This window comes from Trachemys scripta, chromosome 16 (genome assembly GCF_013100865.1).
Source record: "Trachemys scripta elegans isolate TJP31775 chromosome 16, CAS_Tse_1.0, whole genome shotgun sequence".
NCBI lineage: Eukaryota > Metazoa > Chordata > Testudines > Emydidae > Trachemys > Trachemys scripta.
The window spans coordinates 6,787,835-6,813,384 of NC_048313.1; the positions used below are offsets into that span (position 1 = coordinate 6,787,835).

A 25,550-nucleotide genomic window follows, 5' to 3' on the forward strand; every position below is an offset into this window, starting at 1 on the left:
CACCACAAAAACTAGTGGTACTGTTAATCTGTCACCAGGCCCTGTTTGAAATCCCCCCCCACACACACTTGGAAGAGGTCTCCACAGAGTGTGAAATGTATTGGTGAAGGGACAGCTGTTGTTCATGCCTGTCTTGTTTGTGCAAGTATGTCAGGTGCGCAGGCCTTGAATGGTTACACATCTCCATGCCCATTACATGTCTTGGCATCCCATCCTGTCCGTTCTTCCAGAACTAGGCCGAGGTCATATAGAACCCCCCCCCCACCCCAAGACACCCCCTTTTACAGCCACTTTCCATTGAGGTGTGCCCCTGGGAAGTGTGGAAGCAGTTGGGGATTGGATGGTCTCCTGGGGCACAAAGCTAACCATTTTCAGGGTTTTTTGGGGAAGTGTGTGTGTGTGGGGGGGGAATAGAGGGCATAATTGGACCCGTGTCATGGGTGGTGGGGAGAATTAATTTTACCAGGGAAAGCATTATGAGAGGATGGGCCGCCCGTGTGGGCAGAGGTCATGTTGGCGTAATGGCACTCCTTGCCTTGCTATTTACGGCCCGTAATATGGAAAGATTATTTCAGGTATGTAGCAGAATGAATTCACTTTGTTCTCGGGGGAGGGGGGGGGAGCTGCCTGAAGGGTCAAAGGTCATGATGCCACAGCAACGCTATGTTGTGCACCCTACGGCGCAAAGTACAGCACACTGACTTTATTTATGTGGGGAAAGTTAATCCCCTTTAGTTTGGGGGAGCCCCTCATTTGGGGGTGTCCATGGGTCATCAGTCACAGTGGCATGACAGCTCCTTGCCCCACATGACCCATTTATTTCATGTGGATGAGGGGAATGAATTCATCTTCTTTTGGGGGAGATGCTAATTTAGGGGGAGGCCAGTCATTCATGGGCTCTGAAGGGGTCATTTTGTTGCTGTGACCTCTGACCTCACCCTAAATTGCCACTGTGATTTCTGCTCCTGCGGGTAGCCCCCCAACCCTCAAAGGAGAAAGCCCCCCCCTCTCAAGATGGCTGAAATAAGCATCTTCAAGAGGCAGCGTCGCCTAGTGGATAGACCCTCAGGAGAGCTGGGCTCTGTTTGAGCCAGGGCAAGTCATTTTGCCAAACCGTGCCTCAGTTTCCCCATCTGTGAGGCTCCCAATACTGCTCATTGGTAACATGCTTTGAGAACCGCAGGGGAAAAGCCCCAGCCCGTTTTAAGGTCCCCGTCTCATTTGAAGGGGTGCTGCCCGCTTGCCACATGGCTTGCAGCCTGTCAGTCAGTGTTTATTTCACCTGTGTGGAGGTGCTCACTTTTTGGGGGGGTCCCTCATTGGGGGTGCCCTGCTCATGAGAGGGGGCAGCCTCTCACCCCTCCTCTATTTAACACATGTGGGGGTGATTAGCCCGGTTTATTTGGGGGACCCCCCCCACCCCATAAGCCACTGGTGACATAGACCCGCCCCTCCCCCACCGAGCCGAAGGGGCTCGAGCCGCGACCGTTGCGCCCGCCCCCAACCGCCCCAGGTTTGAATGTTCCCGCCTTTCTCGTGGAGGGGCTGCAGCGTTCTGAGGCGCGCGCGCCAGCTGCTGCAAGAGGCGCGCTCCGCCCCCGCCCCCTCCCTGGGTCCCCGCCCCTCCCCCTCCGAGGGCAGCCTGCCCCTCAGCCACCAGGGAGATGGCTGCCCTGGGTTAAAGGGGGGGAGGGAGTGATGATGAGGTACTCCCCAAATCCCCCCCAGCTAATTTGTGTGTGTGGGGGGGAGAGTAAATGTTGGGGGAACTTTAAATATCCCCCCCCCAATAAACCCACAAGGAGCATCTCACGGCAAAGTGCCCGCGCCAACAGCCACCCAGACAGAGCCCTTGGTGCCAATCGCTCTCCCTCAAGGAGCCTGTGCCCAGCCACAGATATGATTTACACACACACACACCCCCTGCGGTCCCTGCCTTGCCCCCTAACAGTCACGCCAACCCCAGAGAACCCCACAGACCAACTGCCCCCGTAAACCACCCAACCCCAAATCCCCAGCTTGCCCCCTAACTGTCACGCCAACCCCAGAGAACCCCACAGACCAACTGCCCCCATAAACCACCCAACCCCAAATCCCCAGCTTGCCCCCTAACAGTCACGCCAACCCCAGAGAACCCCACAGACCAACTGTCCCCGTAAACCACCCAACCCCAAATCCCCAGCTTGCCCCCTAACAGTCACGCCAATCCCAGAGAATGCCACAGACCAACTTCCCCCCCTAAACCACAAAAGAGGTTGGTATCACTAGCCCCACATGGGGAAACCGAGGCACGAGCTGAGGCAGGGATGTGCTGAAGCTCACCCAGCAGGCCAGTGGCCGAGTCAGAATAAAACCCATTCTCCCTAAATACACCCTCATGTAGGCCAGACATCCCAGATAACACCCCCCAAATTACCTGGCCCATTGGTTCATCATGTCCCATTTCACCCCATTTTTACAAACTTTTGGGGGCTGCCTTGAGCTCAGGGCCCTGGTACAATTGTCCCCCCTTCTCTTTCTTTCGGCACTGCTCCCAAATACTCCTCTCAGATAAGCTGTCTACCCTAAATCCACCCCCTTGGGTAGGGAGAGTAGCCCTGGATAACCCCACAAATAAGCTTTAAATGGGCATGGGGAGGGTGTGACTTGACCTCCACATTGCCCTCCCTTTGCTCTGTTTGATGGATGTCCCATTTGATTAGACAAGACGGTTTCCATTCTGAGAACGGGTCGAGTTCCCCTAGGACCTCTTCCAAAAGCGAACACAGTTTGGGGCCAAGTTCTGATGGCACCACTGGGACAAAACCCTCTCCTAGATACACCCGCACATAATCTGAGGGTCTGGCTGTACTGGTGTAAATACATCAATTCACCTAACCCAGTGGCTACCCCTGTACAGCTAGCCCGTCAGTCTAGGGAGTCCCTCGCTACCCGTTCTAACCTCTCTTCTCGTCTAATTTAATTAGATCAATCAACCTGCTGCAGTTTACCCCATTCCCAACAGAGAGCTTGCTTGGAGGGCATCACCTGTCTGGTTTATTGCAGGGCCAGCTAAGGTGATGGGAGACATGGCCTCGGGAGACATGCTTTCCCCGCAGGGGGACGCTTCCCCCTGGATCTCGGATGAAGTCAGCTGCTGTGGAGAAACAGGTCAGCCGGTGAACATGGAGACCACGTCTAACCCTGCAGCAGTTGCAGAATTGCCCATGGTCCAGTCGTCAGAGGGTATGTAGCGCCCTTTATGGGGTCTGTCTATCTACTCTATGTCCCCCATTCCTGCAGTAATTGAGCACCTCACATTCTTTAACGCTACCTTATGAGCTGAGGAAATGGCACCCGGAGGGTGCTTAAGTGCTTTGCTGAATGGGGGCCCATGTGTCTAACCCACACCGTTGCAGATACGACCTTGAAAACGTGACCCAAGTCGTCAAGTGAGCAGTACGGTCTGCCTGAGTCTGCAGCAATAGCTCTGAGAGATTCCTCCAAATGGATTGTTGTTCTCTGAAACCTACGGATGACAAATTCACCGTCAACACTGTTAACGTGCCCACGGTCAAACAGCAAGACGGGGTTAGAACCCAGGTGTTCAGAAGGCCTAGCCTGGTGCTCTGCCTGCTAGACCATGCTGCCTCCCAGGTTAGGCCCTGATTCTGCAATCAGATCTGTACAGGAGCCCCAGTGGTGCAGACTAGATTTCAGGACTGGGTCCTTTCTGTGTGAGCTTAAGGGTGAAGAGGAAAAGCAAGGAGCACATTTGCTATAATGCTGGGAGAGTTCATATAAGGTGCTCTGTACCTTGACTAGCACTAAATGCTGTGTTCTCACGCCAGAGGGACTCTTTTAAAAGAGATCAGTCCTGCTTTGAGCAGCGGGTTGGACTAGATGACCTCCTGAGGTCCTTTCTAACTCTGATATTCTATGATTCTATGAATACTGATGCTGTCTTTGTAGGGTGCATGCAGGGCCGGCTCCAGCATTTCTGCCGCCCCAAGCAAAAAAAAAAAAAAAAAAGCCGCGATCGGTGGCGGCAGTTCGGCGGCAGGTCCTTCGCTCCTACAGGGAGTGAGGGACCTGCCACCCCCGAATTGCCGCAGGTGCCGCCCCTCTCCCTTGGCCGCCCCAAGCACCTGCTTGTTAAACTGGTGCCTGGAGCCGGCCCTGGGTGCATGGGGGAGCAGCCTGGGTTTTATTTGAATTGAGGTAAGTCACAGAGGTGGATGAATCATCCTGTCCCACACAGCTGCCTCCCACCACGCTGCTCAGTAGGTCTTGCTTTAGTATGGAGTATGAACGCTGACTTGGTTATTCCAAGTTGTCAGGGTAAGAGATCAAAGAATGCTTGGGTACCGTGGTGGTTGCTGCATCACAGATAGATGGGGTGTGGGGGAGTGTATGGAGATGGAAAGATACATACCTACATATTTACTGTGGTTACGCGTATCAGCCTTTGTGAACTCAATTCTCCCCTGACTCACGTCCTGTGATTTGACCTGTCAGGCCAAGTTCTGCCCTCAGTTACGTCAACATAAATCCCGAGTAACTCAATTTAAGTCCGAGGAATTAGTCCAGATGTGGGCTGCTATAAGCAGAATTTGGTCTGTTGATATCCCTGGGCATAAGCATGGGATTTTTGTGGTGTGTGTCTGAATCATGGCATCTTAAAAGTTAGTGCAGGGGAAAAACCTATAGTATTAGATTCCTGGGAGACCATTCCCCACCTTTCTGCCCCCTCAGACAGGTCAGGATTGTTCCTTATAGTGTAATCGCAAAGGCAAGTTGTCCACTATCCCACAGCACAGTAATGGGATCATAGGACAGTCCAGAAGGGGGGTGAGTTTGCTTACGGGTAATTAGGTCTGGAACCAGACATGCAGTTCTCCGGAAACATTCACTCCATGTGCAGCAGCTCACGGTGTGTTAGAAACCATTAGGGAAGGGATTGATAGTAAGACAGAAAATATCATAGTGCCACTATATAAGCCCATGGCACACCCACAACTCGAATATTGTGTCCAGTTCTGGATACCACATCTCAAAAGAGTTGCATTAGAATTGGAACATATGCCAACAAAAATGATATGGAATATGGACCAGCTTGCATAGGAGGAGTCAGTAAAAAGCCGAGGACTGTTCAGCTTGGAAAAGAGATGACTAAGGGGGGGATAGGATAGAGATCTATAATATCAAGAATGGTGTGGAGAAAGTGAAGGGAAGTGTTATTTCCCCCTTCACATGACACAAAAACCAGCGGTCACGCAATGAAATGAATAGGCAGCAGGTTTGAAACATACAGAAGGAAGTACTTCTTCATATGATGCTGGTGGAACTCATTGCCAGGGGATGTTGTGAAGGCCAAAAGTATAAGTGGGTTCAAAAAAGAATGAGATAAGTTCATAGAGGGTAAGTCCATCAATGGCGACTAGCCAAGATAGTCAGGGATACAACCCCGTGCTCTGGGTGTCCCTGAACCTCTGACTGCCAGAAGATGGGACTAGCGGACAGGGGATGGATCATTGGATAATTGCCCTGCTGTGCTCTGTCCATTCTCTCTGAAGCATCTAGCGCTGGTCACTGTCAAAGACAGGTTACTGAGCTAGGTGGCCCATTGGGCTGACCCAGCTTGGCCGTTCCTATGTTCTTAGCCTGTAAGTGTTACGTCTCTCCTCTTCTTCCTTACTAGAGTCATGGGAGAGCGCTGCCGTCTGCAGCAAGAGCCGATGCTCCGAGGAGCACGTACTGACCTGCACGTTTGAAGCCTGTGACCTGGAACAAACAGGTAGAAAGCTTTCTAGTGTCAGCTGGAAATGCACAGCCCCTGCAGAGTCCCAGCCACTTCAGTGCTGCCAGGAAATCAACCCGTGCGTTAGATTCGAAGGCTCCTTTCAGAGTGGAATCAGCCAGTGAGCGTTCAGATGGCAAATCCCAGCCCCTGCACCTACCGCCCATTCTCAAGACCTTTGAAAAAACCATCTTGCGTCCTAGTGTCCTGTACCTGGGATCTTCCACTCTCCTAGGAGTTAACAAGGCTGAGTTGAAAGCAGGCTGCATGGTCAACTTCCTGGAGGGGTGGGGTGGGGGGGCTATACTGCTATGAAGCAGAAGGGGCATAGATTACCATGTAGCTGCAGCAGAGATGGCCCCACCTGTTAATTAGAGGTTGCATTGACCTCAGTGGGTCACTTTGAAAACAAAGTCACTTTATTTAGGTGCCTTGATGTGGATTTAGGACAATGCACAAATCCATTGTCAACTACACAGGGATTCCAGCAACTCAAACACCTAAATCCCTTCGAGGATCTGGGCCCCCCTCCCATTGATTCCACTGGTCTCCAAACTCCCAGGCCATCTCTGTAGTCACAAGATGAACCTTCCATCTCTAGCAATGTTCCCGGTTTGCTAGGGGGTGAGTATTGGTGTGTCTGAATTTCTGATTGCAGGACAGGTGTCTGTTTTCCATATTATCGAGTACTTACAGTCTGTGACAGGGCAAAGCTGTGAGGAAGGGAGACTGCAGTTGCTTTACAAAATGCTGGACCCAGAAGAGAGGGGCGTCACTGTGGATTTACCGACCTTCCATGCTGTCATGAAGAACTGGATTGCAGATTGTCGGCAGGATGGGTGAGTAGATAATTTAAGAACAGCTGTGGCTTAGGTGTTAGAACCCCACAGCAATTTTCATCCACAGAACGGGAAACTGAGGCACAGACAGGTGAAAGGCCAGATGTTCAACGGTACTTTAAAAAAATGGAAACGAATGGGTGTTTAGCACCTAAGGCCTTGTGAATATCCGGCTATGCACTGATCTGCATCTGCCAAGTGGCTTGGCCTTCCAGGGTTACCCAGGAACTCAGTGGAACCCAGGAGTCCTGACTCCCATTCCCTCCTGCTCTAACTTCCTAGACAACACAACACCACAGAGCAGCAAATAGAACCCAGGAGTCCTGCTCTGCCCTCCTAGTCTATATTCTCTCCAAGAGTTGGGGCCCAGGAGTCCTGACTCCTACGCCCCTGTGGGGACTTGATATACATCTCCCAGAGTTGTTCTAGGAGTCTCTTTCTCTTATCAGAGAACCACACTGCTGTAAGAATCCACGCCCTGTGCCGTCCAGCTGTGTATCTATGTGATATGTGCCTCTTAGTCTTTAACACACAAAAAAGGCTTCCAGAATCAACTCTCGTTATCAATATTAATATTTATGACCTCTGTTCCCTTCTAACAATACAACCACATGAAATGCATAATATAACCCTTCTCTGGGCTTTCTATCAGAGCTTTATGGACGATCCCTAAGGCTCACCTGTTGCGTGCATAGCTTTTCTGACTTAAATCATTAAAGAGACCTGATCGTTTCTTACCCCCGACTAATTAAGCGACCGTCCTGCCTTAATTACAGTGTGGTACAACACCCCCCACTAAACTTGAAGAACTATTTTCATCCTTGTGTTTATTAAGATGCGGGGAGTGAATAGGGAAAATATTCACCCGATACGCACAGAGCACACGATTCATTTAGTACGAATGGTGATAAAGTGGGAATTATGACTATTAATTTATGTTTCTTCCAGGGGATTAGACAGCACGAAGGAGCGAGACAAGTTTGTGGACAATATGTGCCTGTGGCCATCTGGTAAGTTGTGCTGAAAGGGATAATAAAAAAAGGACAGTGTATTTAATTCTAAATATAGACGGTTCGGTAATGCAGCCTGCTGTGCTACTGATTGGCCTGACTGAGACGTCTGTCCTTGCCCTTTCTGCTGGGGACACAGGAAACCACCCAGGTTTTGAAATACGCTCATAATTAATCCTTGCATAGCCCCTCTGTCGCTGTAGCATCTGAGCACCTCCTGAGGGTTTATAAATAGAATAATCAACTGCGGTCTCTCTCTTCCTGCCTGGTCTGTAGGAGAAAGAGCTTGATTAGCTTATAGGGCTGAAGGGTTGTGTCTGATTGGGTTTGTCTGTGTATGTGAAGGCGTGTGGTTCAAGGGTCTTCTGGGACCCAATTCTGGGCTTCTGCCAAGCAGCCAGAAAGCTAGCGGAACTGGCTACCTGGGAGTTCTTAGGGCAGTCTTCAGATTCATAGATTCTAGGACTGGAAGGGACCTCGAGAGGGACTGAACCCAGGAGTCTGGACTCCAATGGGAGTTAGGTGCCTAAATGCCTTTGAGGATCTGGTCCTAAGTGCCTTCCTCTGCCCTCACTTCTTTGGTGCTCTGCCAGTTTTGATGCACTCAAAAACTGCAGTGATGGGAGCGGAATAAGAGCCTACATTATACTTTGTATGATGATAGACTGAGTAGGCCTGCCACGCCAGGTCTTTCCCCCCAGCCTCTGGCACAGGAAAGTGGGGACGTGGCCAGAGTATCTCTGCATTCCAGTTATCCCAGCCACAGTCACAACCTCTAAGGGCTACCAGCAGCCATGGGTAAGTTAAAACAACCTCTGGGCTGCTCTACCTTATGCTGAAGACTCAAGTGCTTTCTGAATAGCTCCAGAATTGGGGAAACACAGACAGCATTCAGCCACCTTTGCACCCCCTACCCCCAGCGCAGCTCAGAAGCTGTGACATCCTCCCAGCCCAGGAGGGGCCAGTGGCCTTTCACAGACAAGAGAAAGACTCTTAAGGGTCAGTTATAACTTATTCCTCAGTTTAATACCCCTCCTAGCCGGTTAGTGGGAGCCAGGGAGCAGGTGTTCCTGGGCATAATTCGATATTGATCTTTAGGTTGCCATTTGCTTTTCCTACTCCTGGCAGCCGCGAGCGTCACGACCAGAAACCCATTGTAAGGCTGTGGTCCTGACATTGCTCTCTGGTTTTCCTCGTCAGGGAGGAGGCGGCCTGTCTCTAGTGCTGCTCAGTTGGAGGGATATGGCGGGGATGTCAGCAGTGTAAACTCGTAAGTATTAACTTCTAGTCAGCCAGATCAGGAAGGCTGAGATGTCATTGACCCATGCTGTAGGATATTAGCGGCTCATACCTGTGTAAGTTTCCAGAAAAGGATTAGATGCTTTACTGTATGCGAACAGCAGCCACAGGGACCATTCACATGCTTCAGGGAGTCAGGAAGGGAGAACTCTCCTAGGTGTGCCATGTTCAGTAATGAGATGCATTCGCAATCACGCCCTTCTCCCAACCAGCCAGCACCGGCCACTGTTAGAAACCGTACGCTGGCTTAGCTTGATTGCTAGCGTGATCTGGATTGATCACTCTCTGATGGGTCTTACCAGGTGCTGCCGATCCAGGTCTCCTTTGCCAGCCTGTAGGCAATGCCATCTGATCGCCACCCAGTCAGGGGTGATATGGGGTGGGGGTGTTCCAGTCCATTTCCTAGTGGGGCTAAGACAAAAATCTCAGGCTCCCCGATCAGCGCTGGGCCTGTGGTGTGGAGACTGGGGTGGAGTGGGTGACGCTGTTTAGCGTGACGGTAGTGCAAATGAGGCGAGATCTCCCTACCCACTGCCCTCTTGCCTTCATTCATGCCGGTCTCCAAGGGAAGAGGCTGCCGCCTTGATGAGCAGCATTGAAGACCTGGAGTACGGCAACAAAAAGTTGGCCGTGCAGAATGCCAAGCTGCAGAGGACCATCGAGGCAGCTGAGGAACTCAACTCCCGCCTCACCGAAGAGCTCTCCCAGCTGCAAGGCAGACTGAGAAGGTGAGTGGGATGGGAGGCAGCCGCGGGGGCTGCAGGGTGCAGGCTGAGGGGCACTGTCCCCCTCTCTGGGTTAGCGCTGACTTCGATGCCCCAGCACGGCTCTAGGGGCAGTGTGCTTCAGGGAGCTGTGTGTGACACTCAGGAGGGGGTGCTCTCCTCAGGCACCCAGTGTGGTGCTGAAGGGAGTGGGGCAGGGGCTGAACAGGGGGCGCACTCCCCGGCACTCACTGCTGGCCCCACTGCTCCAGTGTGTTGTTTGGAGGTGATAGGGTGAGGTCTACATTAAACATGCTGATTGCTCACAGTCTCTTAGGTCCTGAGGCATGCTCACTGCAGGATAGGGCTTGCTCTTCCAGGTGTTGCTGGCTACATCCCAACCTGCCTAATCCATCCCGCCTCCCTAAATTCCCCTGCCTGAGGTGCGGACTGGGTACAGGATTCACCTTGCCTTCCCGTGCCCATCTGTTGTGCAGCCTCGGTGCGTGCTGAGACACGGCCTCCACGTCCCATTCCTGGCTGGCTGTATTTAAATGGCAGTTGAAGCACTCGGTCTGGAGTTATTATTATTTGTTCGTTATATCACGATGCTTCAGCAATCTCCCCCTTCTGGGCGCTGGATATTTTAAACTGAGTAGCCGCTGTGTGTTTATGGAGGGGAATTTAGCAGCTGTATTCATTGCTCGGATTGGAAGCTCTTTGGGGCAGGGACCGTCTTTTTGCTCGGTTTGTACAGCACCTAGCACACTGGGGCCCTGGTCAACCACTGGGCCTCTAGGTACTACCGAAATACAAAGAGTAATAACGAATACATCCATCATTTACCTCAACCATTGCAACTCCTAAGGCTTCCAAGGAAACTCAGATATCTTATTCAGTGACACTTGGCCCTGTACTGCAGTTATTTCAGGCTACTTTGACTGTTGCTAATTAAGAGGTTCTGAATTACTGGCCTCTCCTAACCGGCTGCTCTCCTTGGTAGCACGCAACAGGCCCTGGAACAGGCTAAATCAGTGGCTAACGAACTAGAAGACCTGAAGGCTATTGCAAAAAGTCTGGAAGAGGAGAAGGGCAAACTTTACTCACAAGCCCGGCAGCTGGTAGGTGCTTGTGAGTCTTTGTTTCAGCAACATTTCCCTGGCTGGGGGTTCAGGCAGCTAGCCTGATTTCACTGGGGAAGCGGTATTTCCTAGTGGCTAGAGCAGTGGGGCTAGGACTCCTGGGTTCTATCACTGCCTCGGGGGTGGGGGAGAATCAGGTTAGAGCAGGCAGGGCTGGGAGCCAGGACTTCTGGGTTCGCTACCTGAAACTGTAGCTGATTTATCAGGTGGTTTTGCACAAGTCGCACTCTCTCTGCAGCTGTTTGCCCAGTTGTGAGACTATGTAACCACCCAAGAAAATCTCAACTTCCTTGCCTTCTCTTTGCTGAGAGCCTCAGAAAGTGACCATGTGAAACTGACACATCCCTCTCAAACGTGTAACAAGTTCACGGGGCTCAGCGTCCTGCCTAGCAGAACAGTCCTTTGCGTTATAAACCCACCGTCACCCCTGAGATCCAGGCTTGAATGGTCTCTAATTCCTAGGGCCTGATTCTTAGGTGGGGTGGATTGGCAGATGTGTGCTGATTTATACCAACTGATAACCCAGCAGTGCAGGGCGGAGGAAAATCAGCAGGGGGCAGCGTGGGGGAGAGCAAAACCTTTTCCCGGCGACTGCCCATAGTGTGCCCGCTTTGTGGAATAAAAAGAAGATTTCAGCCTGTCAATCTGGCGCTTTTTGCCAGCACTGAGTACACTTCAGTTTTTGTTGTCTTTCTTTAAACCCATGGGCATTTCAAAGTTCCCATCTGCTGCAGCCATGAGTGGTTTCTTGGCGTGGCGCAGCTGTCGTGGGGCACTCGGCTCTTGATGCAAATTAACCTCCCGGATTGCAGGGGGATGTAAAAATAAATGTGTGTTGATAACAAGTAACACCCGCAGCCCAGTTACTGCAATTTATTGAACCGAGACGTGGCCATTCCTTTAATAACAGCATAGGCAAACTCTGGGGGATACAGCTTAGATCCATGTTTGTTTTGTTTTTTAAACTTATAGGAGAAGGAACAGCTGTGCCTCTCTCTACAAGTGGACTGTCTTCAAGAGGAGGTGAGGAGGGCTCTGGAGAGTAGCAAAAGTTTGGAACTGTCTTTGTGAAGTCAACCATGTCTGTACTTTAATGCCAAATCACCAAGACCCACGCAGGGGGCAATGTGAGTGACTCAGTGGGAGGCAGTCTCCCCTCTGAGTCAGTAGTGAATTGGGAGAGAGCACAGAGGAGGTCTGGAAAATCTGCCTTGCTATGAAATACAATCTCCTTAGCTCATCACAGAGAAGGTGAAAAGGTGACTAAAAGGTCTGTGAGTACCTAGAGAGCTCCTTGAGGTAGCAGCCAAAGGCGGAGCAGAATCCAGGGGCTGGACGCTGAGGCTAGATCAGGGGTGGGCAAACCTTTTTGGCCCGAGGGCCACATTGGGGTTGCAAAACTGTATGGAGGGCTGGGTAGGGAAGGCTGTGCCTTCCCAAACAGCCTGGCCCCCGCCCCCTATCCGACTCCTCCCACTTCCCGCCCTCTGACTGCCCCCCCTCAGAACCCCCAACCCATCCAACCCCCCATTCTCCTTGTCCCCTAACCGCCCCCTCCCGGGACCCCCCGCCCCTAACTGCCCCCGGGGTCCCACCCCCTATCCAACCCCCCTGCTCCCAGTCCCCTGACTGCTCTGACCCCTATCCACACCCCCGCCCCTTGACAGGCCCCCAGAACATCTGCCCCATCCAACCGCCCCCTGCTCCCTGTCCCCTGACTGCCCCCCGAAATCCCCCACCCCTTATTCAACCCCCCGGCCCCCTTACCATGCCACTCAGAGCAGCATGTCTGGCAGCTGTTTGGTAGGAGCGCGCAACCCTGCCACCCAGAGCGCTGCCCGCGCGGCGGCGTGTCTGCAGGAGAGAGGGGACAGCCGGGGAGGGGCCGGGGGCTAGCCTCCCCGGCCGGGAGCTCAAGGGCCAGGCAGGACGGTCCCGCAGGCTGGATGTGGCCCGCAGGCCATAGTTTGCCCACCTCTGGCCTAGATACATTCAGGCTGAAAACAAGGCGTGCAATGTTAGGAGTGAGGATTATTAGACATGTCACTTTGGAACAATTTACCGAGGGATAGGACAGAGTCTTTAGGACTTGGAGTCGTTAAATCAAGACGGGACGTCTTTCTGAAAGAGACATTTTACCTCAACCACTAGATACGGGGCGGGCGGTGGGAAATTCTGGGTAAAATACTCAGAGTTCTGCTGGAGGTCAAGCTATATTATCCGAATAGTCCCTTCTGGCTTCAACATCAATTATTCCAGTGTCCCAGCGTTGTGCTAGGGGGTAGGGGGCTCCGAGGGGACACTCTCCAGCATCAGTGCTGACTCCAGGGCCCCAGGACAGCAGCTGGAGGGGGTGCTGTGCTGCTGCAGCGGTCGTCTTTCTGGGGAGATGCAAAACTGACCCCTTATGGCCTGGCATTCTTTAATATGAACAGGAATTATTAACCCCAGTGTCCTGATCAGGTTTCAGTGTGGCCAAAATCCAGATCCTCAGAGATATTTAGGGTCCTAACTTCCACTGAAGTCTATGGTAGAACTGCGTTTAAACTGCCTTAATTGTTCCTGCAGTTTCGGCTGGATGTGGAATTCATTTTCACTTCCTGTGCTAAGCTGCTTGCACCTTTCAACTGCTTGTGCGTCCCACCCCAGCAGCGGCTGCATTTCATTGGCGAAGGGGCCAGAGGGAGCAGCTAGAGAGCCCCCTTTTCATGTCTCTTTGCTACGGTTTGCTAATTAACCCTAAGCTTGACCTGCGGCTGCTTTACAGAACAGGAAGCTGCTCGCAGAGAGAGACAGAGTGAAGCAGAAGGTTGCAGGACTGGTTGCTGAGAAGGCAGATCTGAAGGTACTAACAACCATTGCAAACATGCGTGTCACCTAAATCAGTTGCTAGGCTCTAAGTACCTCCTCCTGAACAGTGCTGAGAACCCGCAGCTTCTGGTGGCTTCCTTGAGTAGCTTGCAAGCAAGCGTGTGAAGCCCAGCAAAGACTTTTGCATCCGTACAAATCCTCCTAGCTGTTAAGCAGAGTGGTCAGAAATTTTCCGATCGAAAATGCTGATATGACAAAATCTAAATGTTTTGTGACATCGTCTCGCTTTCAACAGGAAATTATCAAAAGGTTCCATTTTGACTATTCTAGTCTAAATTATTTTCATAGAAAACATTTTTTGGAATATTTGTTTTGTGAAAAATGATGAGATTTCTAATTCTAATTTTAAAATGTTTGAATTTCCCAACATTTTGGCCTGTATCATGTAGTGGCTGAGAGCATCTGAGTGGACATCAGGACACCTGGGTTCTATTCTTAACTCTGCCATTGACTTGTTGTGTTATCTTGGGGGAACACTGCTCTTTCCCCTCCCTATGCCTCAGTTTCCCCTGCTGCAAAATGGGATTAATGCCATAGTGCAGGGGATTGGACATGGGGAATTCCAGTCCTACATTTCTACGATCCTGTACCACCCCACTTTCCCACTGGGGTTTGAAAATTTACCAGTGAATGTCAGGTATTTTGAGATCTTTGATGACGGGCTAAGGGTGAAGTATATATTTCCTTTCTCTAGGCCCAGCTCTGTGAATATGAAACTCTCCTCTCCTGCAAAGACACTGCCCTTACTGAGGTGAGCAATCGGTATGTGACAGCGAACAGCGTGGGTGGTGTTGTTTCTAGTACTGAATTTTCCTTTCTGTCCATCCTCCTGTTTGTTTGTTTCGCTGGACTGGCCTTCAGCAAACCCGGGTTCTGTTCCCAGCTCAACTGTTGGCCTGCTAGGTGACCTTGGATCAGTCACTTGGCCGCTCTGTGACTCAGTTTCTCCACCTGTACAGTGGGTGTAATGACACTAACCTCCTTTGTAAAGCGCTTTGAGATCTAGCGATGAAAAGTCATTGGTAAGAGCAGGTGTTATTAATGTCACTGATGTGTGTTGTGTACAGCTGCCTTTAAACTTCCAGCCAGGAGAAGTTATGGGTCTCGATGCAGGCATCTGGTTACATGAATACAATGGTCCCTCTGGCTTTAAAACCTATGCAAATCGTGGTTCTGGGTGTGCTGTCAGTGCTCGTCACAACCAGCGGGTGTCGCTGCAGCCTCACAATTAAGATCAAAGCTAGATCTGTGTCTAATAAGCAGCCACGCGGGGGATAATTTGTCAGAGCCCCCTTTGAAGCAACAGAAGTCACCATGACAGAGGGGCCAAAGCTGTTTTTTTGGGGCTTTTTACAGAAAACAAACCGTGCCGAAGAACTGACAGTGATGCTGGCGGAGTACAGGACAGTGGTGCAGGTAATGAATGGTCCTGGCCATCTGCTCCGTTGGCCTCTTCACCTGATTCACCAAAGAGCTTGGATCGTCCCTGCCCAGCCCTGTGTGCTCTCTCTGTATCCTCCTCCTGGAGCAGTGAACCATGGAGGAGACAGGTGTCCTAGGCCAAATGGCCCCCAAAAGTATTCACGCCATTGTGCCAGGCACCGGTGAGACCACCGTGTCCAGTGCTGGGCACCTGAGTTCAACAAACGGCGATAAACTGGCCAGGGATGAGTTTAAACTGGAAATTAGAAGCCGGTTTCTAACCATGAGAGCAGCGAGTTTCCGCAACAGCCTCCCCGGAGGAGTGGGGGGGGCAAACATTAGTCTGATCATGGAGCTTGATTAGTTTATGGTACGATGGGGTGGCCTGCAGGGACTAGATTCAATGACTGAGGACTCCTAGGAGATCCCTAAGTTCGGCTGGGCCTGAATCTCAGGGACTCTGCTCCTGCACCAGGGGCAGGGGGGTGAATGTGGGAGGAGCAGGTTAAGGTGTCTTTAAGCCAGAGGTAGGCAAACTACAGCCCGCGGGCCACATCCGGCCTGCGGGACCGTCCTGACCGGCCCTTGAACTCCCGGCCGGGGAGGCTAGCCCCAGGTCCGTCCCCCGCAGATACGCCACCACGTGGGCAGCGCTCTGGGCGGCGGGGTTGCGCACTCCTTCTGAGCAGCGCAGCAGCGTGTCTGGTTCTGGCTGGGCGGCGCGGCTGCCAGACATGCTGCTCTGAGTGGCATGGTAAGGGGGCCGGGGCTGGGGAGTTGGATAAGGGGCGGGAGGTTCCGGGGGGCGGTCAGGGGACAGGGAGCGGGGGCAGTTGGATGGGGTGGAGGTTCTGGGGGATGGTCGGGGGTTGGATAAGCGTGGGAGTCCTGGGGGGCCTGTCAGGGTGCCGGGGTGTGGATAGGGTTCAGAGCAGTCAGGGGACTGGGAGCAGGAGGGGTTGGATAGGGGTTGGGGTCCTGGGGGCAGTTAGGGGCAGGGAGTCCTGGGAGGGGGTGTTGGATGGGTTGGGGGTTTGGGGGGGGGAGTGGGAGGGGTTGGATAGGGGACGGGGGCCAGGCTGTTTGGGAAGGCACAGTCTTCCTTACCTGGCCCTCCATACAGTTTTGCAACCCCAATGGGGCCCTTGGGCCAAAAAAGTTTGCCCACCCCTGCTGTAAGCCATCTTTGCACTCCTGGTATTCCAGAGCTGTGGATAGGGGGCCCTGGCGTACGTTAGAGTGACCTCAGGGCTGCTCTAATTTAAAGCCTGCTTCCTATGGTCCCCTCTGGCCACGCCTCCAATCTGGCTCCTGTGGGGCTTGGGTAGCGGAGAACAGTCACAATGCCGTGTGCTCCAGCCATGCCCCCCACCGGCCTCCTATGCCTGGGGCTATGGGGAGAGCCGTTATATTCCTTGCACAGTGGAGAGTTTCTGGAGGGCCATTTCTGCCCCACTTTAAGGACCCTTTACTGTGCCAGGGCCACCTAGAGGGGTGCAAGTGTAACCGAGAACTAGGCCCGTTGGCTGTAGCAATGCCCGATGAGCTGGGTGGTTTGGGAGAACACGGCTTATGTGGCAGAGGAAACTCCAGAGGATCGGTCCTTCCTCCACAGGAACTGAGACTGGAAATAAGCCAGCTGCAGGAGCAGCTGTGCCAAACCACCGAAGATCTGGCCATGTAAGTCCTTCTGAGCAGAGTACCCAGCTCTGTTCACTGTCTGTACACCGGCCAGGCTGGCACGAAGGGCCGGGAGAATGTGTCAGAGACCGGGGCGTGGGCGGTTTGAGCAGGAGTCCGTAGCCAGGAAGAGGCGCCCAAGGTCAGAGCAGGAGTCAGTGGCCAGGTGCCCGAGCCAAGGGTCAGAGCCGGAGTCAGGGATTGGAGCTGAGGTCAGAGCTGGGTCACCTGGGCTGAGGTGAAGTAGGAGCAGGGCTGGGCCCGAGGCTGGGGACAAGCAGGAGCTGTCACAGCCACCAAACGGCTGCTGCTGCGCTGAGCTGGTCTGCTGACCCCTCCTAGCCATCAGGCAGCCTGCTACAGGTCCTGATTCCTGACAGGACCCCCCCAGGGCACAGCCACCTGAGTAACAGCCCCCAGCGGGCTGGAGGAGGGGGGTGCGAGGGAGTATAGCTGAGAGAGCCTTATTCCCTGGTTATCCTGTGCCACAGCTGAGTCCCATGGGGCCACCGGAGCATGGACATTACTGAGAGCAGCCTGTAGGGGGCGCCCTGCAATCCCTGAAGAAGTAAGGCAGGAGCTGCGCTGTGGGAGCTCTACCGCACGCACCGTACAGTCCGATGCGTGCAGCTTCCCGCTCAGAGTGTTGGGGGTTGCTTCCGGGCTCCAGTGCATACCCGGCGGCATGCCACTGGCTCCCCCGAAGGGTGCCTGGTGAACGCTGTCTGTCCTGCATGGGAATTGCAAGGCCAGGGCTCTGTCCCGTCCCCTCCGGCAGCCAGCTGCTAGCAGGGACGGTCCTGGAATAACCTGCTCAGAAGGGAACCTCAGGCAGATGAAATGGTTTATTCCCTGAGCCATAAACTATCCCATCTAATCTGTCCCTGTGTCTGTCTAATGAGGGCAGACACACACACGCACCCTGAGGCCTAGGTTAGCTCACTCCAGAGCCAATGGATGGAAGTTGAAGCAGACAAATTCGGACTAGAAGTGAGATGCCGATTTTTAACAGAGTGTAATTAACCAGTGGAACAACTCACCTCGGGACGGGCGGGTCTCTCCATCAGTCTTTTAATCAAGACAGAGTGTCTCTTCATAAAAGCTCTGCCCTGGCTCAGCCAGGAGCGAGGGGCTCGTTTCAGGAATCCCTTCTCGTGTGCTCTGAGTGATGGTGAGACGAAACGGGAATCCTGCGGCCAGTTCTGATGTCGTTGTTTTAAAAAAGATGTTGCAAAATTGGAGGGGGTGCAGAGAAGAACTGCAGAAATGATTCAAGAGCTGGGCAAAACGGTGCCTGGCAGTGAGAGACGCAAGGAACTCCATCTGTTTAGTGTCTCCAAAAAGAAGGGCATGAGGTGGTTTGATTGCAGTGTCTGGGGAGAAAATCCTGGGTATTAAAGGGCTCTTTAATCTCATGGAGAAAGGCAGAATGAGAACCAGTCACTGGCACTTAGAAGGACAGACCTAGATTAGATAGGTGGCAAAACTCCCAGGGTGTGTGTGTGCACATTGTGTGACCGGGGCCTTGCCCTGTCATGCTGCGTACCAGGCTCCCTTTATAAAGGGCGAATCAGCGATCAGTAGATCTAATAAGCATGTACCGGACGGGAGCAGCATGGGTTAGAGACGGTTCTAAGCCCCTCAGTGCAAGGTGTTATGGACCGTTCTAAGGCACCTCCTGAGCTGTGGGGCTCTAACGACGGGTTAGCCATTCGTTAAAACCTCTGCACGCCCTTTATATCTGGAACCGTAACGTAATGCATGAACTGCTCGCCTTACCGCGATATAGGGTGACCAGATGTCCCATTTTTATAGGGACAGTCCCGTTTTTTGGGACTTTTTCTTATATAGGCTCCTATTACCCCCCACCCCTGTCCCGTTTTTTCACAGTTGCTATCTGGTCACCCTACCGCGATATGGGATGGCTGTAACAATTTGCCAGGGAGAGGTCAGGGCACTTGTCATTCTTTGGCAGGGGTGTCGGAAAGGTGGGAGGAGGAGCAGAGAGCATGGGAACGGGAGCTCGGGCTGCTCTCACAGGGCAGGGATGCTGGTCCCAAAAAAACAGCTAGGGTTGCCAATTTTCCAGGATTGTCCTGGAATCTCCAGGAATTAAAGGTTAATCTTTAATTGAAGATTATGTCATGCGATGAAACCTCCAGGAATGCGTCCAAGCAAACTCGGCAGCCCTGTCTCCAGCAAGTGCCTAGGGACAGCTCTGAAACCCGCATTTCCCATCTAGCCCATCCCCTGCCCCTCAGGGTGGGGCAGGATTGTTCCCTGTAGCCTCTTCCCCAGAGCTAGACTGAAATTCAGCTCCCCGCCTTGCTAAAGCCCAGGGCAGATGTGTAATGTGAGCTGCCTGCTGGGACCTCTGCGCTGACCTCACGGCTTCCCAGCTCAGACCCCAGTGCCTGATGTAAAACTGGGTCGCGTGGCCGGGGACAGGACAAATTTCACCGGAGGCTGGAAGCTAGGCTGCACCTGCTTGGAAAGGGCCCTGATCCACGAGCTACCGGGTGCATGCAGAAACACTCCTCCCAGCCCTACTCTCTGGTGATCTTTATCCAGCGAGTGTCGGGCTCCGGGGCCTGTCTCTCATAACTCGGCATGAACACTGCAGGCGCACCATGCTGTGCCGAGGTGAGGTGTGCGGTTTGAGCAAAGTCTCTTCCTGCCTCGTGCTCAGGAGGAAGCTATGGGGCTTGGACGCCACAGGAAGGAATGTTGGGGGCAGGGAGACAGTTCAGTTTGCTTAGCAGCTCTCCCGCACTGGGGATGGGAGATCCAGACGACCCCAGAGAATCAGGTTTCTGAGCTCTTCTCTGGCCCTGCCCATGTTGCATTGACGATAATAAAGGCTCAGAGTTATGAAGGACTGTGGGTAAGGCACTGAACTCAGGAGAACTGGCTTAGTTCCCAGCTCTGCCACAATTACCCTCATCTCTCTCTGCCTCGGTTTCCCCATCGGAGGATGATAATCCTTCTCTTGGCTGTTTAGACACAGGTACAGCACCTGGTCCCATAGGGCATTGGTGCTGCTGCCACGCTCCTAGCAATTGGCTGGGTGTTTTCCCCCTGGGTCACCCAGGGCCCATTTTCGATGATGCAAACTGCTCTCAGATCACAACAGTCAGGGATGGAAAAGTCACCGGGGCACAGGGGAGTCGGACCTGGCTTATCATTGTAATGTTTGTACAGCGTCCCAGGCACCATATAATGGAGCAAAATCCATTGCAGATAGCTAGCAAAAAGAGCTCGGTAGCCCAGGAGGCAGATCTGCCAGAGGCCGTATAGTCCCAGTTCTGCCACTGCTGACCTAAGGCAACCAACGCCCTCTTTCTGTGCCAGCCCCACGGTGCTCGGTGCTGTACAAACATTGAACATAAAGACCCTCCCTGCCCTGCAATTTTGAATTCAGAGCCGATTGCTGGAAATTTCATTGGTCTTAACTGTAATTAAACCATCCAGACTTCAAATGGTAAAGATTAAAAAATAACTAGCCAAGAGCTCTGGCCCACCTGAGTCTGGCCGTGAGCTGACCTCTAACTACTGGGGAGTAGACTGTGGAACTCATAGCCACATGGTTCTGCTGGGGCCAAGAATTTAGTACAATTCAAAGAGGGGCTGGATATTTATGTGAATAGCAGGGATATCCCAGAGGTTAGATGACTGAATGCTGAGGCTGGAGGAGGAAAGAACTGACTGTGTTTGTACAGGCTGCCGGAGGAGCTGCCCCACGAGCTTAAACCCCACGTTCAGCTTCCTGCCCAGCCGCTCTGCGTGGAGATAGACGAAATCCAGCAGGTAGGGGGAAGGGCAGCCTGGCTCTCCCGTTGTTCTGGCAAGCCCAATTAACCTTGTGCTTTGATCCTGGCGGAGTTCAAAAGTCAAGCCAGGCTAGGCCGGCTCAGTAGCCGTCCGGGAGGCCTCAAAGGAACAGCTAAGGGTAGAAGCGTTGGTGATGCAGTAGGGGGCACTGGCCCACAGCATGCAGTAGGGGGTGCTGTGTCCTCAGACTCCATGCTGACCCCAGTTCCCCAGCCAACTCGGAACAGTGAGGGGAATTAACCACTTGAAACGGCTCTGGTGGATTCGCCGTCCCAGGCCTTCTTTAAATCAAGAGGGGCTGTTTTTCTAAAAGATCTGCTGTAGTTGAAACAGGAATTAATTCGGGGCAGTCTTATGGCCTGGGATATACAGGAGGTTAGACCAGAGGAGCAAGGGGTCCCTTTTGGCCCTAGAATCTATGAATCAAGGCAACGCGCTTGCTTACTACTACAGAAAGACCAGGGAAACATCTCCCCCAAAGCAGCTTTTCACATCCCTTCTGTTTGCAAAGCTCGATTGTAGCCGTCACTGCACTTGGGCTTGTCACTCGGACCCGGACAGCTCCACGTCCCCCGGGGAAGCCGCCACCACTTCCTTCCAGAGACAGGGCGAGAGAACGCCGCAGTATCGCTGCAGCGTCAGCAGTCCCGGAGCATCTGCAGGGCGGGGCTGATCTATCAGACCACAGACGAATTGCATTAGAAACGTCCCCAAATAGCTCTGACCTGGGAGGGAACGTCCCGGGGCTCAGTATTAGAACGATAAGGAATAACCGTGCGGGGTGCTCTCATCTACAGATCTCAAAGTGCAAATCAGTGTCCCCATCTGCAGGATGCCCAGGGGGTAAACTGAGGCAGGGGGCTGTTTAGTCCCTGTTTTTCACTGGCAGCCAGTTATTTCGGGTGCCTCGGCTAATTTGAAACACCGAGCACCTGGGTTTTAGAAGCCACATGGACTTAGCAGAACGGGGCTCTGCCGATGTTCTCCAGCTGAGGGTTTGACCCTCAGTCCGCCCAAGGACGGTTCACACGAGGATAAATCACTGTTGTATGTGCACTTCCACCCCGCCCCATTCTCCACGCAGGGACGAAAGGCCGAGGCTTGTCTGCCCAGCCCGCTGTGTGGGATGTGGCCAGGCTCAGCAGCGCCTGCGTCGGTACAGTTGCTTGTCGGGTTGAGTCCCGTGGATGTCAGGGCGGTGGCAGCGGAGCAGGTGAGGGCGGGAACCGTGGGAGGAGAGGGAAGCAATATTCAAGCTCTCTCGCCAGCTGGAGCCCTGCCCCTTTACTCGACCCCGAGAGCCGCCGTGCTGGGCTGACGGCAGGCCAGATGCTGGGCTAAATACTCAGATTAGTCAAATCTCGCAGAGCCGAACACGGGACAGGGCACGAGCTGGAAGGGAGGCCTTCAGCAAAAGCCCAGCTAAGGCCGCAGGATGTCCTGGTGCTTCGGCAGGGGGTGCTGTCCCTTATTTGTGCTGACTCCAATGCTTCTCGGTGCTGCAGGGGGCGCTCTGCCCTCAGTGCTGGCACCAGGGGGCTTGTGCTGCAGGGAGCGGGGCGGGGGCTCGGTAGAAGGCACGCTCCGTTTGCAGGGGGCATTAAAAACTCTTGGGGTCTCCATATCTTGCAGCGAGTAGAGTGTAGAGGTTAGGGCGGGGTGGGGGGGCCTGAGAGTCAAGAGTTGTGAGGCCTAGTCCCTGCCGTGGAAGGGAATGTGGTCCAGGGAAGTGGGAGATATTTTATTCCCAACTCCAGGGGCCAGCGAGGGCTAGTGGTTACAGCGGGGGAGGGGGAACACGTGTCAGGACTCCTGGGTTCTATTCCTGCCTCTGCCCCTCATTCACAGCGTTAGCATGGTGAGTCTCTGCTCTTGTCTGTGGCTTAAAAGGAGCCAGCCGCACTCACACGGGAACTGCAGAGCTTAGCTGGCCCGGGGACGCGCTTTGGGAGCCTTGGACAACAGCCCCCCGATGTTTGCCTTACCCGGCTGTTGGCCGCACTGACTCAGGGACCTGTTTCCCCAGGACGTGGGCGAGGCCGACTGCACCCCAGCATGGCTGGCTCAGCCGAGCCCCACCGGGGAAGCCAAAGTTCTGGCTGAGCAGCAGCAGCGACTGACGCCGGAGATGCCAGAAAGGTACGAAGAGGGGATGAGGGACGTGGGAGCTGCCTTCTGCCCGTCCCAGGCTGCCCGCTCTTCCCCCAGCTCCGTCGGGCACGTCTGCACTGCCATAAGACACCCACGGAACAGCCACCCTGGCCCAGGGTTAGAAAACTGCAGTGTAGACGTTGGGGCTGGAGCCCAGGCTCTGGGACCCTCCCCCTTTGCGGGGTCTCAGCTCCCAGGCGCCAGCCTGAGCCGAACGTCTACACAGCAATTTCATAACCCCGCAGACCAAGCCAGCTGACCCGGGCTAGTCGTGGGTCTTTTATTGCAGTGGAGAGGTACCCGTCATTGACACACACCGGTAACTGACATAATTGGCAGCTACTTCAGGGAAACGCTCCTCCCTTTGGCCTAGGGGAAGTGCCCTGTGCTGGTACCACAGGTTCTGGTCCTGCATCATCATCTCCTGATCCATGTTAATACCTGCGCCAGTCACACGCTTAATTACTAGCCTCAGCCTGCAGTGTATGCAGATTGACCTATGTGCTAATTAGCTCAGCCAACAATTGGCAGGAAGTGTGACAGCAAACTTGGCTGCTGTCTTCATGGAGCATGTAGTGCTTTGGGTCAGGACGCCCGTCTCACAACGTCAGGGTGCAGAGACCGTGGTGCCAGCCTGGGCGCTGGCGTGAATAGGTGCGGCTCCATGGAAGCCACCCAGAACCCATCCTTGCTTGGCTTTAGCCGTGTTTGCAGCAGAGTCGGTGAGGGCGCCTTTTTCACTCCTTTACCACCGTCTGCGGAGAACGGAGCACCAGCTTTTTCGTCATAGCCCCTCGTGCTGATCTGGGTGCCGGCAGATAACCTTACTTGTTTTGTGCTTAACCCTTAACCCAGGAGGGGGGATGGGTATGTACACACCCACAGACCAATGAAGCCTGGGGCCTGATCCTTAATTGGGATTGTTAAGTACGTCTGCATCATAAACAATTAATAAACAACAACATTCCCCACTGCCAGCCAAGCTATCTGCCGAACTCCCAGCAGATCCGGAGCAGTGGGGCGTTTGCAAGGAGCAGCTGTGATCTCTTGGGAAACCTGTGGAATCTGGTGGTTCTTGATGGGCGTAAAACCAGACTTTAAATTATTTCCCTGGCAGACGGATCCGTTAGTGAGACGCAGCGTGGGGAGTGGATAGGGCACTCGGTTGGGAGTCAGGAGACCTGCATGCTAGTCCCATCTCTGCTGCAAACCTGGGCGAGTCCCTTCCTTGCCCCGTGCCTCAGTTTCCCCTACCACCTTTTGTCTTGTCTTTTTAGCATGTAAGCTCTTTGGGAGAGTGACCCTCTCCCCTTGTGTATGTATTTGTACAGTGCCTAGCGCTGATCTCTGTTAGGGCATTGCTGCGATGATAAACAACCCCTCTCTTCCCATCTAGCACAGAGGAGAGGGGAGACTGGAGCTGCCCAGAGCTGTGTGCGCATGGCGCAGAGGAGCAGCTTAAACTCGCCAGGGGGACCAGTGAAGAGCACAGCTGCTTATCCTGCGTGGAGACCCATGTGCTTCCTTGGCCGGAAGGGAAGGTACAGACCTTCGCTAACGTGGGCTAGCTAAATCCAACCACCTTTGCTAGCGCAGACCCAGGGGAATGCCTTTAGCCTGATTTCAGCCGGATGAGTTACAGCCTTGGCAGGCGTGCGCTCCCAGTCAGGCCCTCTAGCTGCTATAAATAATAATGGCGCTGTCAGACCCAGGCGCGAGTGTCTCCATGCTCCGGCCAGATCCTGCGATGGTGTCAGCTACGCCAGCTGCAGAACCAGCCTTCTTTGTACAGGCAGCCGCCCAGGCAACACATGGAACAGCAGAGAAGCTCAGATTTACTCTCCTCCCCATGGCCGGCAAAGGCCTATAAGATTTCATCCCCCAACTCCAATCCGTGCTCGGTTACAAAGTGGCGCCGGCGGTAGGGAAATTGATGGTGATGAACGCTCGCGCTGACAATGAAGACCCGGCCAGGGGGCATTAGCCACTAACCGCCCCGTGGAGAGCACCAGCCATTTGAATAATAGGGTTCTGGAGATCATTTGCATTCTTGGAGCTGGTTGCTTTCCCTCCTTCTTCGAAAGAAATATTAAACACACGATTGGGCAAGGAGTGTGGGTGTAACACTTGTAGGGTTACGGTAGCACCCAGCTGTAATCGGGGCCTCATTGACTGGGTGCGGTACTGCACACAGCAAGAGACAGCCCTTGCCCTGAAGAGCTTAGAATCGAAATAGGCCAGGCCGAGAAAGGAAGGGATTATCCCCATTTTACAGATAGGGAAAGTGAGTCCCAGAGAGACCAGTTCAAGAAGGATGTTGATAAAGCGGAGAGCAACTCGATCACAGTCTATAGGCACCCGCATGGGGAACATAAATTTGCGAATCGAGGGCTCTTCAATCCGGCAGATGACTCTAACATGATCCAAAGGCTAGACGGTGAAACTAGACAAATTCAGACTGGAAACAAGGCGCCAACTTTCCCCGGCACCAGTAGGTGCTCACGCCGCCCCCCCCCCCCCCCCCAGTCCAACCCCTTCCCCAAAGGCCCCGCCCCAACTCTGCCCCCTCCCTGCCCCTATTGGACCCCTTCCCCAAATCCCCATCCCGGCCCCACCTCTTCCCCGAGCGCGCCACGTTCCCCCTCCTCTTCCGTCCCTCCCAGCCATGCAAAACAGCTGTTTCGCAGCACAAGGGCTGGGAGCTAGGGGGAAAAAGTGGGCAGGTGGCGCGCTCAGGGGAGGAGGTGGAGGTAACCTGGGCGGGGGGGGGGCAGGGAGCTGCCAGTGGGTGCAGAGCACCCACCAATTTTTCCCCATGGGTG

The 25,550-nt window shown here is 53.6% G+C and overlaps 1 protein-coding gene across 1 annotated transcript; it reads left to right on the forward strand.

Annotated features, from left to right (window-relative positions):
* Window positions 1-1,645: 1,645 nt before the first annotated feature.
* KASH5 (KASH domain containing 5) lies at window positions 1,646-24,296 on the forward strand. Its single transcript, XM_034792749.1, has 17 exons — window positions 1,646-1,706; window positions 3,046-3,225; window positions 5,681-5,776; window positions 6,438-6,618; window positions 7,567-7,628; window positions 8,829-8,898; window positions 9,494-9,655; window positions 10,635-10,752; window positions 11,746-11,796; window positions 13,541-13,618; window positions 14,339-14,395; window positions 15,001-15,060; window positions 16,682-16,746; window positions 20,466-20,553; window positions 21,662-21,790; window positions 22,604-22,716; window positions 24,125-24,296. Exons 2-17 carry the CDS (start codon window positions 3,060-3,062, stop codon window positions 24,294-24,296), a joined length of 1,668 nt encoding a protein of 555 aa, XP_034648640.1. The 5' UTR covers window positions 1,646-1,706; window positions 3,046-3,059.
* The last annotated feature ends 1,254 nt before the right edge of the window (window positions 24,297-25,550 follow it).